This window comes from Syzygium oleosum, unplaced genomic scaffold (genome assembly GCF_021117445.2).
Source record: "Syzygium oleosum isolate NSW1041296 unplaced genomic scaffold, Sole_v2.1 Sole_v2.11, whole genome shotgun sequence".
In the NCBI taxonomy this organism is placed as follows: domain Eukaryota; kingdom Viridiplantae; phylum Streptophyta; class Magnoliopsida; order Myrtales; family Myrtaceae; genus Syzygium; species Syzygium oleosum.
Window position 1 is genome coordinate 9,441,289 of NW_026607495.1, and position 12,318 is coordinate 9,453,606.

The 12,318-nt window shown below is 42.7% G+C and overlaps 1 protein-coding gene across 1 annotated transcript; it reads left to right on the top strand.

Annotated features, from left to right (window-relative positions):
* The first annotated feature begins 571 nt into the window (after window positions 1–571).
* LOC115667600 (ethylene-responsive transcription factor 12) lies at window positions 572–1,432 on the top strand. Its single transcript, XM_030589158.2, has one exon. The coding sequence runs from the start codon at window positions 618–620 to the stop codon at window positions 1,200–1,202; it is 585 nt and encodes a 194-aa protein (XP_030445018.2). The 5' UTR covers window positions 572–617; the 3' UTR covers window positions 1,203–1,432.
* The last annotated feature ends 10,886 nt before the right edge of the window (window positions 1,433–12,318 follow it).

The window sequence follows — 12,318 nt, forward strand, 5'->3', positions numbered from 1 at the left end:
TTCCTCCGCCGCGACTCACTTGCAGAAGTCGTACAACTTTAAAACTCGTCGTGTTAGTTTACTATTGTGCGAGACATATTCGTCGACCGAACAACCTGAACATAAATAACGTGGGGTCAATGACATATTTGACATCTATCGCATAGTATCACCCCGTTCAATTATATCTTAAATTCACTTCCATTCAATGCGATCTAGTAGACCCTCGACCAAATAATTTATCGATCGATCCCTTTTGCCTTAGCACCAACATAGATATATGTATGTATACTCATTTGTTGAATCCAAAAGTAAGGGACTAGAAAAAACAGGACACTTCATTTTCATGTCGGGTTTAGGTAAATTGCCAATCTAATTGAAAAGATAATTATATATCTCCAATTCAACAATTATAGTAAGGGACTTGATCTGATTGCCGTCCCAGCCGACGATTACGGGGTGCGGGGGACTTGCACGTGGGTCCCTCCTCCTCCTGCCTTTTTTATACGCCCCCCACTCTCTCTCTCTCCGCCCACTATTTCTTCCTTCCTTCTCTCTCTCTCCTTCGATTGCTACTGTAGTTTCTCCCTCCACCACCACCACCTCCGCCGCCGCTTCTTCCTCCTCCTCGTCGGTCCATGGCGTCGCCGTCGCCGTCGTCGGCGCCTCGGGAGGGCCACTACAGGGGCGTCCGGAAGAGGCCGTGGGGGCGCTACGCGGCGGAGATACGGGACCCCTGGAAGAAGACCCGGGTCTGGCTCGGCACCTTCGACACCCCGGAGGAGGCCGCCCTCGCCTACGACGGCGCCGCACGCAGCCTCCGCGGCTCCAAGGCCAAGACCAACTTCCCCCCGCCCCCCGCCCCACCTCCCCCTCCGAACTCCTCCTCCGCCTCCGCCTCCGCCGCCGCCGCCGCCCTCTCCCTCGACCTCAACCTCCCCTCCGACCACCACCACCCCCGGTGGCCCCCCGCCTCTCCCCACCACCCCCAGCACCACCACCACCACCACCGGCGGTTCGTCTTCAACGAGTTCCTCCCCGCCGCGGTCCTGGGCTGCGGCGACGTCAAGCGCGAGGTGACGGTCGTCGGCGAAGGCGGAGGCGGCGGCGTAGGAGTCCCGGTGCTGGCGGCTGAAGGCCCCGCCGTCGGAGCTTCGTTCCTGGGGATGGCCACGCGCGGACTGCCCATCGACCTGAACGAGCCGCCTCCTCTCTGGCTGTGACGTCACTATCATGTTCTCTCCCCCCCCTCCCCCCTCACCTCCGTTTTTCCTTACTATCGGAGCTAGAGAGAGAAAGAGAGAGAGAGAGAGGAGGGGCCAAGAAAGAAAATTCGGAGGAAATGAGGCCCTTTTCTGTAAATACATTTTTCTTTTTCGGGGTCCCGTCCCACGTGGAAAACAAAACAATCGGCGATTTTTCCTTCATTTACTCGTTCTCGCTCCTTTGCTTGGTCGGCCGGAAAATCTAATCTAATCTAATCTCTCTCTCTCTCTCTCTCTCTCTCTCTCTGTTCGATCGTTCGTTCGTTCGTTCCGTTCCCCCTCGCGATCCCCGGCGCGGCGGCCGGTCGGCCGGTCTGTAGGCCGGCGACACGACACCGGCCGGTGGCGTGCCGCGCACGCGCCGCGACAGGGGCGCGTGGGGGTGGGGCGGCGGCGACCCGCGGCCGCCGGACAGTGGAAAAAAGAGCGTACGAGGGGGGCAAGCGTGTGCGCCTTCTTTTATCCTTTTTTTTTTTTAATAATAAAAATTAATACTTAGGGATTTAATCGGATAGAGATGGGCAGCAGACAGACAGATCTACGGATCCAGCCTCCGTGTTTTTTTTTTATAATTATCATTATTTATTTATTTATTTTTCCCGCATTATTTTTTCTAATCAGTTCGTGGATATGACGTCAGCGGTCGTGGTCGGGGGCGATTTTTTTAGTGAGGTGTGGGAGTGACGCGATGGGAGATAAAGCGGCTTTAACCAATTGATGGTTTTGATTTAATATAATTTAATATATTTAATTGATTAATTTATATTTTTTTAAAAAATATAGGATAAAGATGGGGAGAGGTCGGTGTTTAGGGGGCGGTTTTGTCAAGGAAATGGGGCGCCGCTGCGGAGGGTGCCGGCTTTGGGTCGCTGTCTGGGTTTCGGGATACGTGGGGGGCCGGTTTTTTCCACGTTTCCCCCCCGGTTTTCGGACCCCTCGAAATTTATTGCCCGGACCCGACCCGATTCAATTTTTTTTTTGAAATATTTTATAATATTAGAATTGTAAAGAAAAAAAAATTATCCAGACGGTCTATAAATTCGTTATTTTTATTCGAGGGCATTTTTGATCGTTTCGCCCCGTCGTCGAATTAAGGATGGACGAGACCGTTTGTTGGGAAAAACTCCCCTTTGACCCCCCCCCCCCAGCCGCCGAGTGTAATGCGGCGTAATTACGAGGAAAATGGGAATGACGGATTAAGAAATTCCGGGGATAGTTTTCCCTTTCTCTTCTTTTCTTTTTTGTTTACAGGCGCGAGAAATTAGTTAGAAGGGGGTTATCATTAAAATGATTCGTAGATTGGCACGGCACACACTTGAGTGGTGAGCGTGCCTATTTATAATTTATCACGTAATTCAATTCTGGAAATCAATCTCATCACACATGATCTTTCATGCAATTGCCCATAAATTCGTGTGAATCTCAAGCTGATATAGGCGCCTGCAATTTTTTTTAAAATTTTATACACTTTTGCCAAATGTTTGATCATATCCATGAGTTTTCTTCTTGGGTAGACCGAGTCCTTACACTACGGTCTTCTCTTCTTTCCATGTTGGCTTTTGAGCTTAAAACATATAGAAAAACGTTGATGTGACAGTCCATGTCATCGCTGAGTCGACTTAAAAAAAAAACAGCAACAATAATTAGAAGAAAAACGGCCAAGGAGAGAGGGGCAAAAGAGTCCGCGAACGACGGCGCATTGCCACTTTGGCATACATATGCGTACTTTAATCTCAATGATCGATATAAGTAAAAGAGACCATACTTCATGGATGGAGATCTGATCGAATATTTGACAAAGATCAATGGATTGCCGGTGCCTTTATTCCAAAGCGGTTTCAATGACGTCGTTTACTTCTTGGCCGTGCTGGCCAATGTTGAAAGATTGGGACGAGATGACCTCTCCGGTTCTAAAGAAGACCCATGAGAAATCAAGCCAACCATGAACCGAACCAAACCGAATCGAACCGAACCAAGCAACTCATAAGGTGATCCAAGTCGGGCTGCCCCAATTGGGCCCGACAAGTTCTAATAAGATGGGGGCCCTTCAAAATCCCAAAATTGAGGGGGACCTCTAACCTTTTTGGTCAATCATCTTCAGTTTCTATAACCCTCTTCTTCCATGACCCTTTCCAACTCTTATCACTAATTAAGAAATTAATCCTTCCTCTTAAGGCCTAATTAAAAAAAAAACACCAATTTTACCTTTAGTGACAATTCTGGCCCAAATTTTTGTTGTCTCATAAAAAATTACTAGCTTTAACTTAAATTTCAAATATGACCCGAACAATTTGAAAATTTCATATCACAGGGGCTGGAATTTGGGACTCGAGTAAAAGTTGGTGCTTTTTATCGAGACAAAAAAAAGTTCGAGTCAGAATTGTCACTCAAGATAAAGTTTGTGTTTTTTTTTTTTTTTGAATTAGCCCCTCCTCTTGATGACTCGAGACATGTTCAATATCTCCCCCAAGACGACCATTGTCACCTAGTGCACTCCCAAACGACAAAAAAACACAAAGACTAAAAAAAGATAATCTCGGAATATCCTCGCTAATTATTAATCAATGGGAACAACTCATGTCATATGTTGGACGGCAATGCGGTGGAGAAAGGTGGGTCATATTTTATTCGGTCAATTTCTTTCTTAATCTCTCGGAATATATTAATTAAAACTATATTAATTAAAAAATTATTTATCAAAACAGAAAAAAAAACCCCCCTTTTTTTATTTTGCCCCCCTTAAGCAGTATTTTAGTCAGGAGAAATGGACGGTGATGGAGAGATTGTCAGCATAAATCCTATCAAAGCTTTAGACGAGCTGCCACCTTTTGGGTCAACACAACTCCTTTCGGGCCTTCGATAATGGTCGGTGCTTGGCGGTGGCGGTGGCGGTGGCAGTGGCGGCGGCCTCCTTTCCGTGGGACGCCCACGCTTTCTTCGCACTTTTTAAATGTCGCCCACGAGAAAATTTTCAAATCTAGTACCTCGAATTTCTGAATTTGCACGTTCGCCCCCCCGAAATATTCGATGCGCCCCTCGACGTAAAAAAAAAATGTTCCCTTATCGAGTAAGGGCGGGGTGAAATTGTAATATACCGAACGTGGTTTACGAAGGGAAACGTTTTTCTACCTTTTTGACCGCGGTATTTTTCACTATCGTCCGACGAGGCAATGCCCTATGAAACTTGGAAGTGGAAGCTACGGACGAGAGCTTGCAATCTACTAACCACCAACGTAAAAACTAAGCTTTTCCGAGGTTCCTTCAGAGAGACTGAACGTGGGTGTCGTAGCCAGAGGTGATCGGCTCCTGAGCAATCCAGTTTTCGCCTGGGAATCGGTAACCGAACCAAAGGGGCCGGTTCCCCATTTCTAGAATTGAAAACGGAACCAGTGGCCCCTAAAACTAATGACATATTCAATTTTTTTTTTTTTGATTTTGATGTTCAAGATGAAAGATAATCAACGCGTTTCTATAATTAATGAGTTACGTGTAACATTGTAAGTTTTACCCAATTTGTGGCATAATTTGATTGGAATGAGTAATTACTGTTGTGTTTTGATATGTTTTTGTCATCTTACTCACATGTATAAATAAACGTAGTTGCTTTAACCTTGAAAGGGCTTCCTTTGTGAAACGAGAGATAGATTAAGGTTTATTTCACATATTTTTAAGAAATTTTTTAAAAAATTTGTCCAGTCCAGGCGGGCGGCTCCATACCTAGAATTGGGAATCGGGCAAAAACTCATTGGTTCCACTTTTATGGAACCAGAAACCGAACCAGTGCCTCTAGGAACCATCTAGAACTGGCTGGTTTGGTCTGATCCGATTTGGGCGGTTCCTCCATCCCTAGTTATATGGCGCTTTTTGGTTCCGGTTATTACATAAAGCAAAGAGTCGTCTCACGACCCTTTTTCTCTTTTCAACAGATATTCTCGATCGGGTTATTTTCCAAATATTCTATAGACGGAATCAATAATTTAATTTTGTCTCTCGCTAATGTTAATTTTTTAAAAAATTTGAAATCTATTCCATCTTATAGATTAACTTACCAAAAAATAAAATAAAACGATTAACACAAAAAAAAATCAGCCACCACTTCATGGAGGGGAAAATTCTAGAACCGAGTGGGGGAATTGGGGAACGCCCGACGAGTGGGGGACCCACGGGATTATAGTGCCCGTGGTCCCCACTATTCAAATTAAAATTAAATAATCCCATTTTGTTTAACTAATTATTTTAACTGAAGTTTATTTAATGCCCTTAAAAATTTGTCGGGTTATTGTACGGATCGATGATAAAAAAAATTAATAATACAAGAAAAGGACGCTGCGCGGCTGCGGTACCTATTTCGTGCCGCAAAGGTCGAGCCAGCGAATAATAAAATGAAAAAAAACAAAAAAAAACGAGAGAAAATAAATAAATAAATAATTTATTTAAAAGTGGGAGAGAGAGAGAGAGAGACAAGTCCACACGTAAGCGTCCACTTCCTTCCCGCGATCGCCCGCCGTGTTATTCGCTCGCGTCAGCGGAAGGCCGAGAGATCATCAGGGCCGTCCATCAGGAGGACGCAAGCGGCGGAAATCGGACGGCCGACGATTCCCGCGGGGTCATCACTCACCGTTGATTTTGACCCCTTGGCCAGTCGCCCGGTCCCCCCGCCCACTTAAGTACACTTTCCTTGACTCGTCCCACCATGCTTTTTTGCTTTTTGCTTTTTCCATTTTTTTCCTTACAAAGGGATTTCGAAAGTGATTTTTTATATTTAAATAAATAAAATATTCAACCAAGATAATTTTTCCTGCGGCTTTTTTTTTTTCTCTCTGGGGGTAAAAAAGAAAAAGATGAGAGAGTTGACCATTGTTGACTGTCTCTTGCGTGCTCCAGTGGGATAGTTTTCTCATGAAAAAAGTAAGAAAAGGACGAAAGAGGGCCAGCGATACGAACGGCTCTAGACACCATCGATACGCAAAAATAGATAAATTGAAATTCACGTCGATTTCACATATTTTATTAAAGGGTTAATATCACAAAAAACTTTAAAATGATACACCCGTAACAAATTTATCCCGAACTAAATACATGTGATAAATTTATCCTGAACTAATTTTTTAACTACCATAAACCCCAAACTGGTATACTTGTGTCAAATTTACCCTACGTTTTTTATTTTTTTTGGTAAAAAAGATTTACCCTACGTTGAATTTGATTAATACCACGAAAAATAAAAAAAAGCTAGTAGACTTGTGATAAAACTCCAAATTGATACGCATGTTAATCGTCACGTGTCATCCAACTCAACAATTTGACAGTAAAATTTAATAGAAACTAACGGAGGGTAAATTTATTACAGATGTACCAGTTTAAGGTAAATTTATCACGAGTGTACCAATTTAGGGTGTTTTTGTGATATTAACCCTTGATTAAATATACAATCGAAATTCTAAGTAACTAAAAAGGAACAATCAAACCATTTTGCATAATCGTTTCGATTTTTCATGACGTGGCGCTGGCGCCCACGAGAGGGAGTGGTGGAAGCGAGCGCAGCCAACCGTCGCCCCCCCCTCTCTCCTGGTCCTAAAATCCGAATCCGCCAAAAGGCCGCGAAGCGACGCGACGTGTCCCGTCGGCGCGCCGTCCACGTGGCGGTTGTTCCTCCCCCTCAACCCGCGAAGCGGCGGGCCCCACCCCCGCACGACCGGATCTGTCGGCAGCAGAGGCGTCACGGCAGTCGAACGCCCCCACGAAACACGGACACGTATTTTTCTCCAACATTAAAAAAATCCGAATTAATAAATAAATCCGCTTCGACCCAAAAAAAAAAAATAAAATAATAATAAATTCGCAAAATACGGGGGCGGGGGGGGCTCTTTCCTTTTGTCTGCGCTCGTCCTGTCGTTTTCCGGCGGTCGCGCGCGGCGTACCCCGTCCCCCCGCCCCGCCGCCGCGCCTCCTCCTCACGCGCCGTCGCTGGGCGGACGCGCGCGCGCGAAGCCGCGTGAAGCAGCTGTCGGGCGTCCCCCCTCGCGTCGTGCCGCCGCCATCATCACCATCATCATCGCCATCATCGCGGGCTGGGGGGATGATGATGACGCTCGTGCATGGGCATGGCACGAATTGGCATCATGGATGCGTCGTCATCAATCGCCATCGCCGTCATCATCATCATCATCGTGGCGCCGATCGCAACTCATCGTGGCCGTTCGTTTCCTGGCGCCGCTGCCGATTCGACGGCGACGGCTCGATGACGGGAGTAACTAGGGCTCTGTTCTTTTCCTTTTTTTCTTTTTTTTTTTACGAAAGAGACTCTAGACTGGAAATGAGACTCGGTCCCAGTTTTGCTAGGGCTTTCAAATTCCTAATTAGAAAAATAAATTGTTTCGAGATTATTTAGTTTTCCAAAGTTATAAAATATTTGACGTAAATTTTCGAGTAAATATCTCGGTTAATATAGAAGGAAAAGTTATCTTCTGTATCGCGAAAAATAAATGATTTAGAAAATATTTTTTGAAAAATTATCGCTCGTATCGCTTGGAATGATTAGTCGGTGAAAAATATTTTCTTTGTCGACGACGATTTATGCTTAAATAATTTATAAGAAAATATTTTTCAAATCATTTATTTTTCACGAAACAAACGGAGCCTTGGCCTCTCTTTGATTTTCTGCACTTGCTAGAGGCATGGTCATTGCGAGAATCACAAGTGATATATTTACATTTTAGTTCGTTGTAAGACCATCAACGGCAAATGTCGCCAACGGCAACCGTCGATCGAATGGTATTGATTAAAGAACCAGATTGACAATTGTCGAAGTCACGCCGTAGTTCTTGCTCTTGATTCACGTAAGATTAAAACCGAGAAAGGAACAAGAACTCGGCTTATGGGTTCACTCGCTCTCGAGGCCGCCCGATGCACGAATTACTCGGGAGAATTCAATTATATATATAAACTATATAACGTTGAATAGTGAATAGCTATTGAAAAGACATTATCAGTGTTGTTACAATATACTTGCGGTACGTAAAATAACTAATAGAAAAACCATACACCAATTGTCGCTCGTACAAAGAAAAGCAATGTCTACCATTGAATTCCAAGTACTATATAAATTGTATTGTTGACGGGTGCTTCAGGGACATTTGATAAACATACTTTATAAGGAAAAAATTTCAAAATACCGATTATACGGAAAGCAAGCAAATCACTATATTTGAAAACTTGCAAAATTTTTAGATCTAATTCCTTAACAAGTATTCATAGGACACTAGTTACCGGCAAATTCTTCATATGGATTAGTTTTAAACCAACAATTGAGAATACCTTTAGGCTGCGATTGGTCATCCGCATTCGGATTGTAGAAATATCTTATCAAATGTTTTGTACAGCCTAAGATAAGATTTGAAATATTTGAAAATCTGCAACCTAATATAGAATTGAAAATCTTTTGAAATCCTTCTTGTTGAAAATCTTTTAATATCCCGCCTTTGATGGGCTCCTCGTGTACGCGACTAGTCAAATTCTCTTGACCACTGTCGTCAACAAGCAATCTATGGGAAATCGGCCCAGGTATCACATCTTCCATTAAGCAAAATTACGAATTGAAGGCAAGGAAGATCTTTCTCAGGTGTTTCATCAAACACTTGATGAATGCTTGGTTCAGAGTCGACCAAGAGAGAGATCGCGGAACAATGGAGGCCGAGAATGAGTAATCATAGGTAAAGTAGAGAGAGAAACCGAGGGACGATTCGGTGATGGTTGGAAAGCTAGAAAACCGACTGAGAAAGAGAGAGAGCCACAGATGAGGTGTCGAGCCCTGACATTTCAAGTGACCCGTGAGCAGGGGCACCGACGAGGATTCTCGAGGACGCCGGAGTGAGTGACCATCACGGTGGATAGCTGGCAGAGTGGTGGTGGGGTGTTGCCGGAGAGAAACGCCAAGGACGGCGAGTCTCACTCGAGGTGGGGTTTTCTTGGCCCGTGGGAATTGTTAAGTTAATTTATAAAATTATATCCAATCCGGGTCTATCCTGCCCCCTACGCCGAATTTTATATCCGGCAATTTATCTAAATTTATCAGGTTCGGAAAACGTCACCAAACACTAGATAAGATGATAAAATAATAATATTCGGATAACCAAATGCAGCTTTAAATTTTGCACGTGGAAATAATTTTATTTACTAGAGAAAATTCCTCGCAATTCTCCTTCAAATCCAATGAATATGCCGTCCCTAATCAACAATATTTTTTTTATGGGTAATTCCTACGAATTGAATTATCAAATTCGCGTGAACACGGTGTCTTGTCGTCGGAATTCAGCATCCATTATTATAAATAAAATTATTTATTGCGATTTTTCGAAAAACCGTTTTAATAGACCAAATGGATATCCGCTGCTCGTATTTAATTTAATTATTCAAAAAAAATTGGAGAGCACTAAAAATAAAAATAAAATAATAGTTGGTCGGATCTTATCGATTGCACACGAAGCGACGGCCACTAGCAAGAGCGGCCGTGTGTTGCTTCTGACGACTTCCCACCTTTGTTTATCGACGATTTAACGACAAATTATATTAATAAAATAATAAAAAGAACGAATTAAATTGAATTGAATTAAAATAAAATAAAAAAAGGAGCGGCTTCTCAATGATGGAGGGGGACGTTCGTTCACATTACAATCCCGTCGCCGCCTCCATGGTCGTCACATCCTCCCATCTAGAAAAAGCAAAAACGTACTCAAAATTCTTTGTCAATAGGGCAAAAAAAATTGGTACATGGGCGATTCGAAAAGTTACGTCTAGAAGATCTTGCTGTGGGACCGGAAATTTGTCGAGTCGGACCACGTGCTGTCGTGTTCTCGCGAAATTGAGCTGCAACCGACGAATTACTGTCCAAATTGATCGTTTCGCTAGCGTAAATTATTAGGAGGGATCAATTGGGCAGGTAAAATACTCGGGAACCGAACTGAACCACGATCGATTTCAGACTGGTTCGGACTTAGACCGGTTTGATTCTAGGGTAAAAGATTATGGGAACGGACTTTGTTTGGTTTGCTTCCCTATTCCGCCGAATCTGCTCGAGTAGAATCGATTTTGAACCGATTTAAAATCAACCCTAAATTTCTTATATTTCAAACACTCCACTCTTTTCGATCTTAGTTGATTTGTGGGTTGGCCCTAGAATGGGCCGGTTCGGTGTCAAGTCGATTTTACGAATACAAATAAAAATGATTCTCGATTCAAAAACGGATTAAACCAACACTAAAATGGTGGGGTATTCGATTTTCGGTTTGGCCCTAGAACGGGCCCTATAGGTTACGCGCGACTTCTAAGATCACCTCGCTGGAGAAAGAAATCCCGAATTCGACGTACTCCCAATAAAAGAAGCTAGCTATTTCAACAAGAGTGTGAACGGAGAAATCGGAGTTAGAAAGACGAGAAGCAATTTGATTATTAACGGGAAAAAAAAGAAGGAACAATGTTATTTTTGTTAATGCCCCCTTTTTTTAATAAAAATATCTCTTTTTAATTTTAATTTTATTTTATTTTGGATAAGTTTGATAGATTATAGAAGACTTGGAGTGCAAGGGCGCGCAAACCGCAAACCGCAAACCGCGGGCGCGACCGAGTCCCACCATTACCGCCCAAAAAGAAACATGTTCCTGCAAAGTCGATGCAACAATTATTCGCGCCGTACCCAACACCCCCCAAAAAAAAAATAAAAAAAAAGGCAAATGAAATTTAGAAAAAAAAAAGAGAGAAAAATAAAAGCGAATCGACATATTCAACGCGCGGACGAAAAGGCCAAAAAAAGGGAATTCTCATTTTCAATTGTATCTATAATATAATAATAATTTATTATTACGATTAACAAAAATAGGAAAGCGAAATATGCTCCGAGGGATTTGCCGACCAAGGACCCGGGGGGGCCCCACCGAAAGCGGCCGCCGCGCCTTCCCCCAACTTCCCACTTCCTCCCGCCGCGGGCCCCGCCCTTGTCTCCCACCACCACCACCACCACCACCTTAAAAAAAAAAACACAAAAAAAAAACGACGAATTAAATAAAAATAATTTTTAAAAAAGTCGGTATTTCTTTTTTGTTTATTTAGTTTTCCTTTTTTTGGCGGGAGAAAATGTTTTTTTTTTCCTTGGCGGCCAAGTCTGGATTAGCGTGGAGCTGCCGGATTCGATGGTAGGTGTGTTCTTCGGAAAATCAAATCGCGACGGACCGCTTTATCCCCCGACCGCAAAGACAAAAATAGCCCCGTAATTTCGTATAAAATAAAATAAATTCAATATAATCAAATTTCAAAAAGTTAATATCGCGAAAAATTCCAAACCGGCATGCCTGTGATAAATTTATCCGAAACTAATATTTTGATCACAAAAAAAAAAATCTCGAACCGGTACATGTGTAACTAACTTTTTGACCACCGAAAACCCTAAATCGAGACATTTATGACAAATTTATCCTCTGTTAGTTTCTGTTGAATTGGATTAATATTACGAAAAACCACAAACTAGTAAATAAACGAAAGGTAAAACACCAAATCGGTACACCTCATCAATTATCACATGTCTTTCAATTTAGTAATTTAACTATAAAATTTAATGAAAATTAACATACGATAAATATTAACCTTTATTGAATGAAAAATACGACGTCATATCGTGGATTTTATGGTAAAAGTACAAGACGTACGAAACCACCGCTCTCCTCCATTAATTTCCCATTCCAAAGTATACAGTTCATTACATCAAACGTGGAGTTCTCCCGTGCATACAAATTTACTATATTTATATATCCAATTTTTTAAGAAAATTTTTATTTTTTTAAACAAATTGAACATAAAAAAATAATGTTCCCCCAAAAAAAAAATCATAAAAAAATAATTGCGCGTGCATAGAAGCGAGCCAATCTGTTAAGCCAAAAACCACTCGTTTTGCATCCATTGTTTTCGTGAAACCGCTACTTCTCTTCTCTTATATAACCTCCCGACTTCACTCGTGTTGGGGCGATTGGTTACCGGATTTGTCCGCTTCCCAGATTGGACATATCCAGTGTAGAGTTTTGGCAAT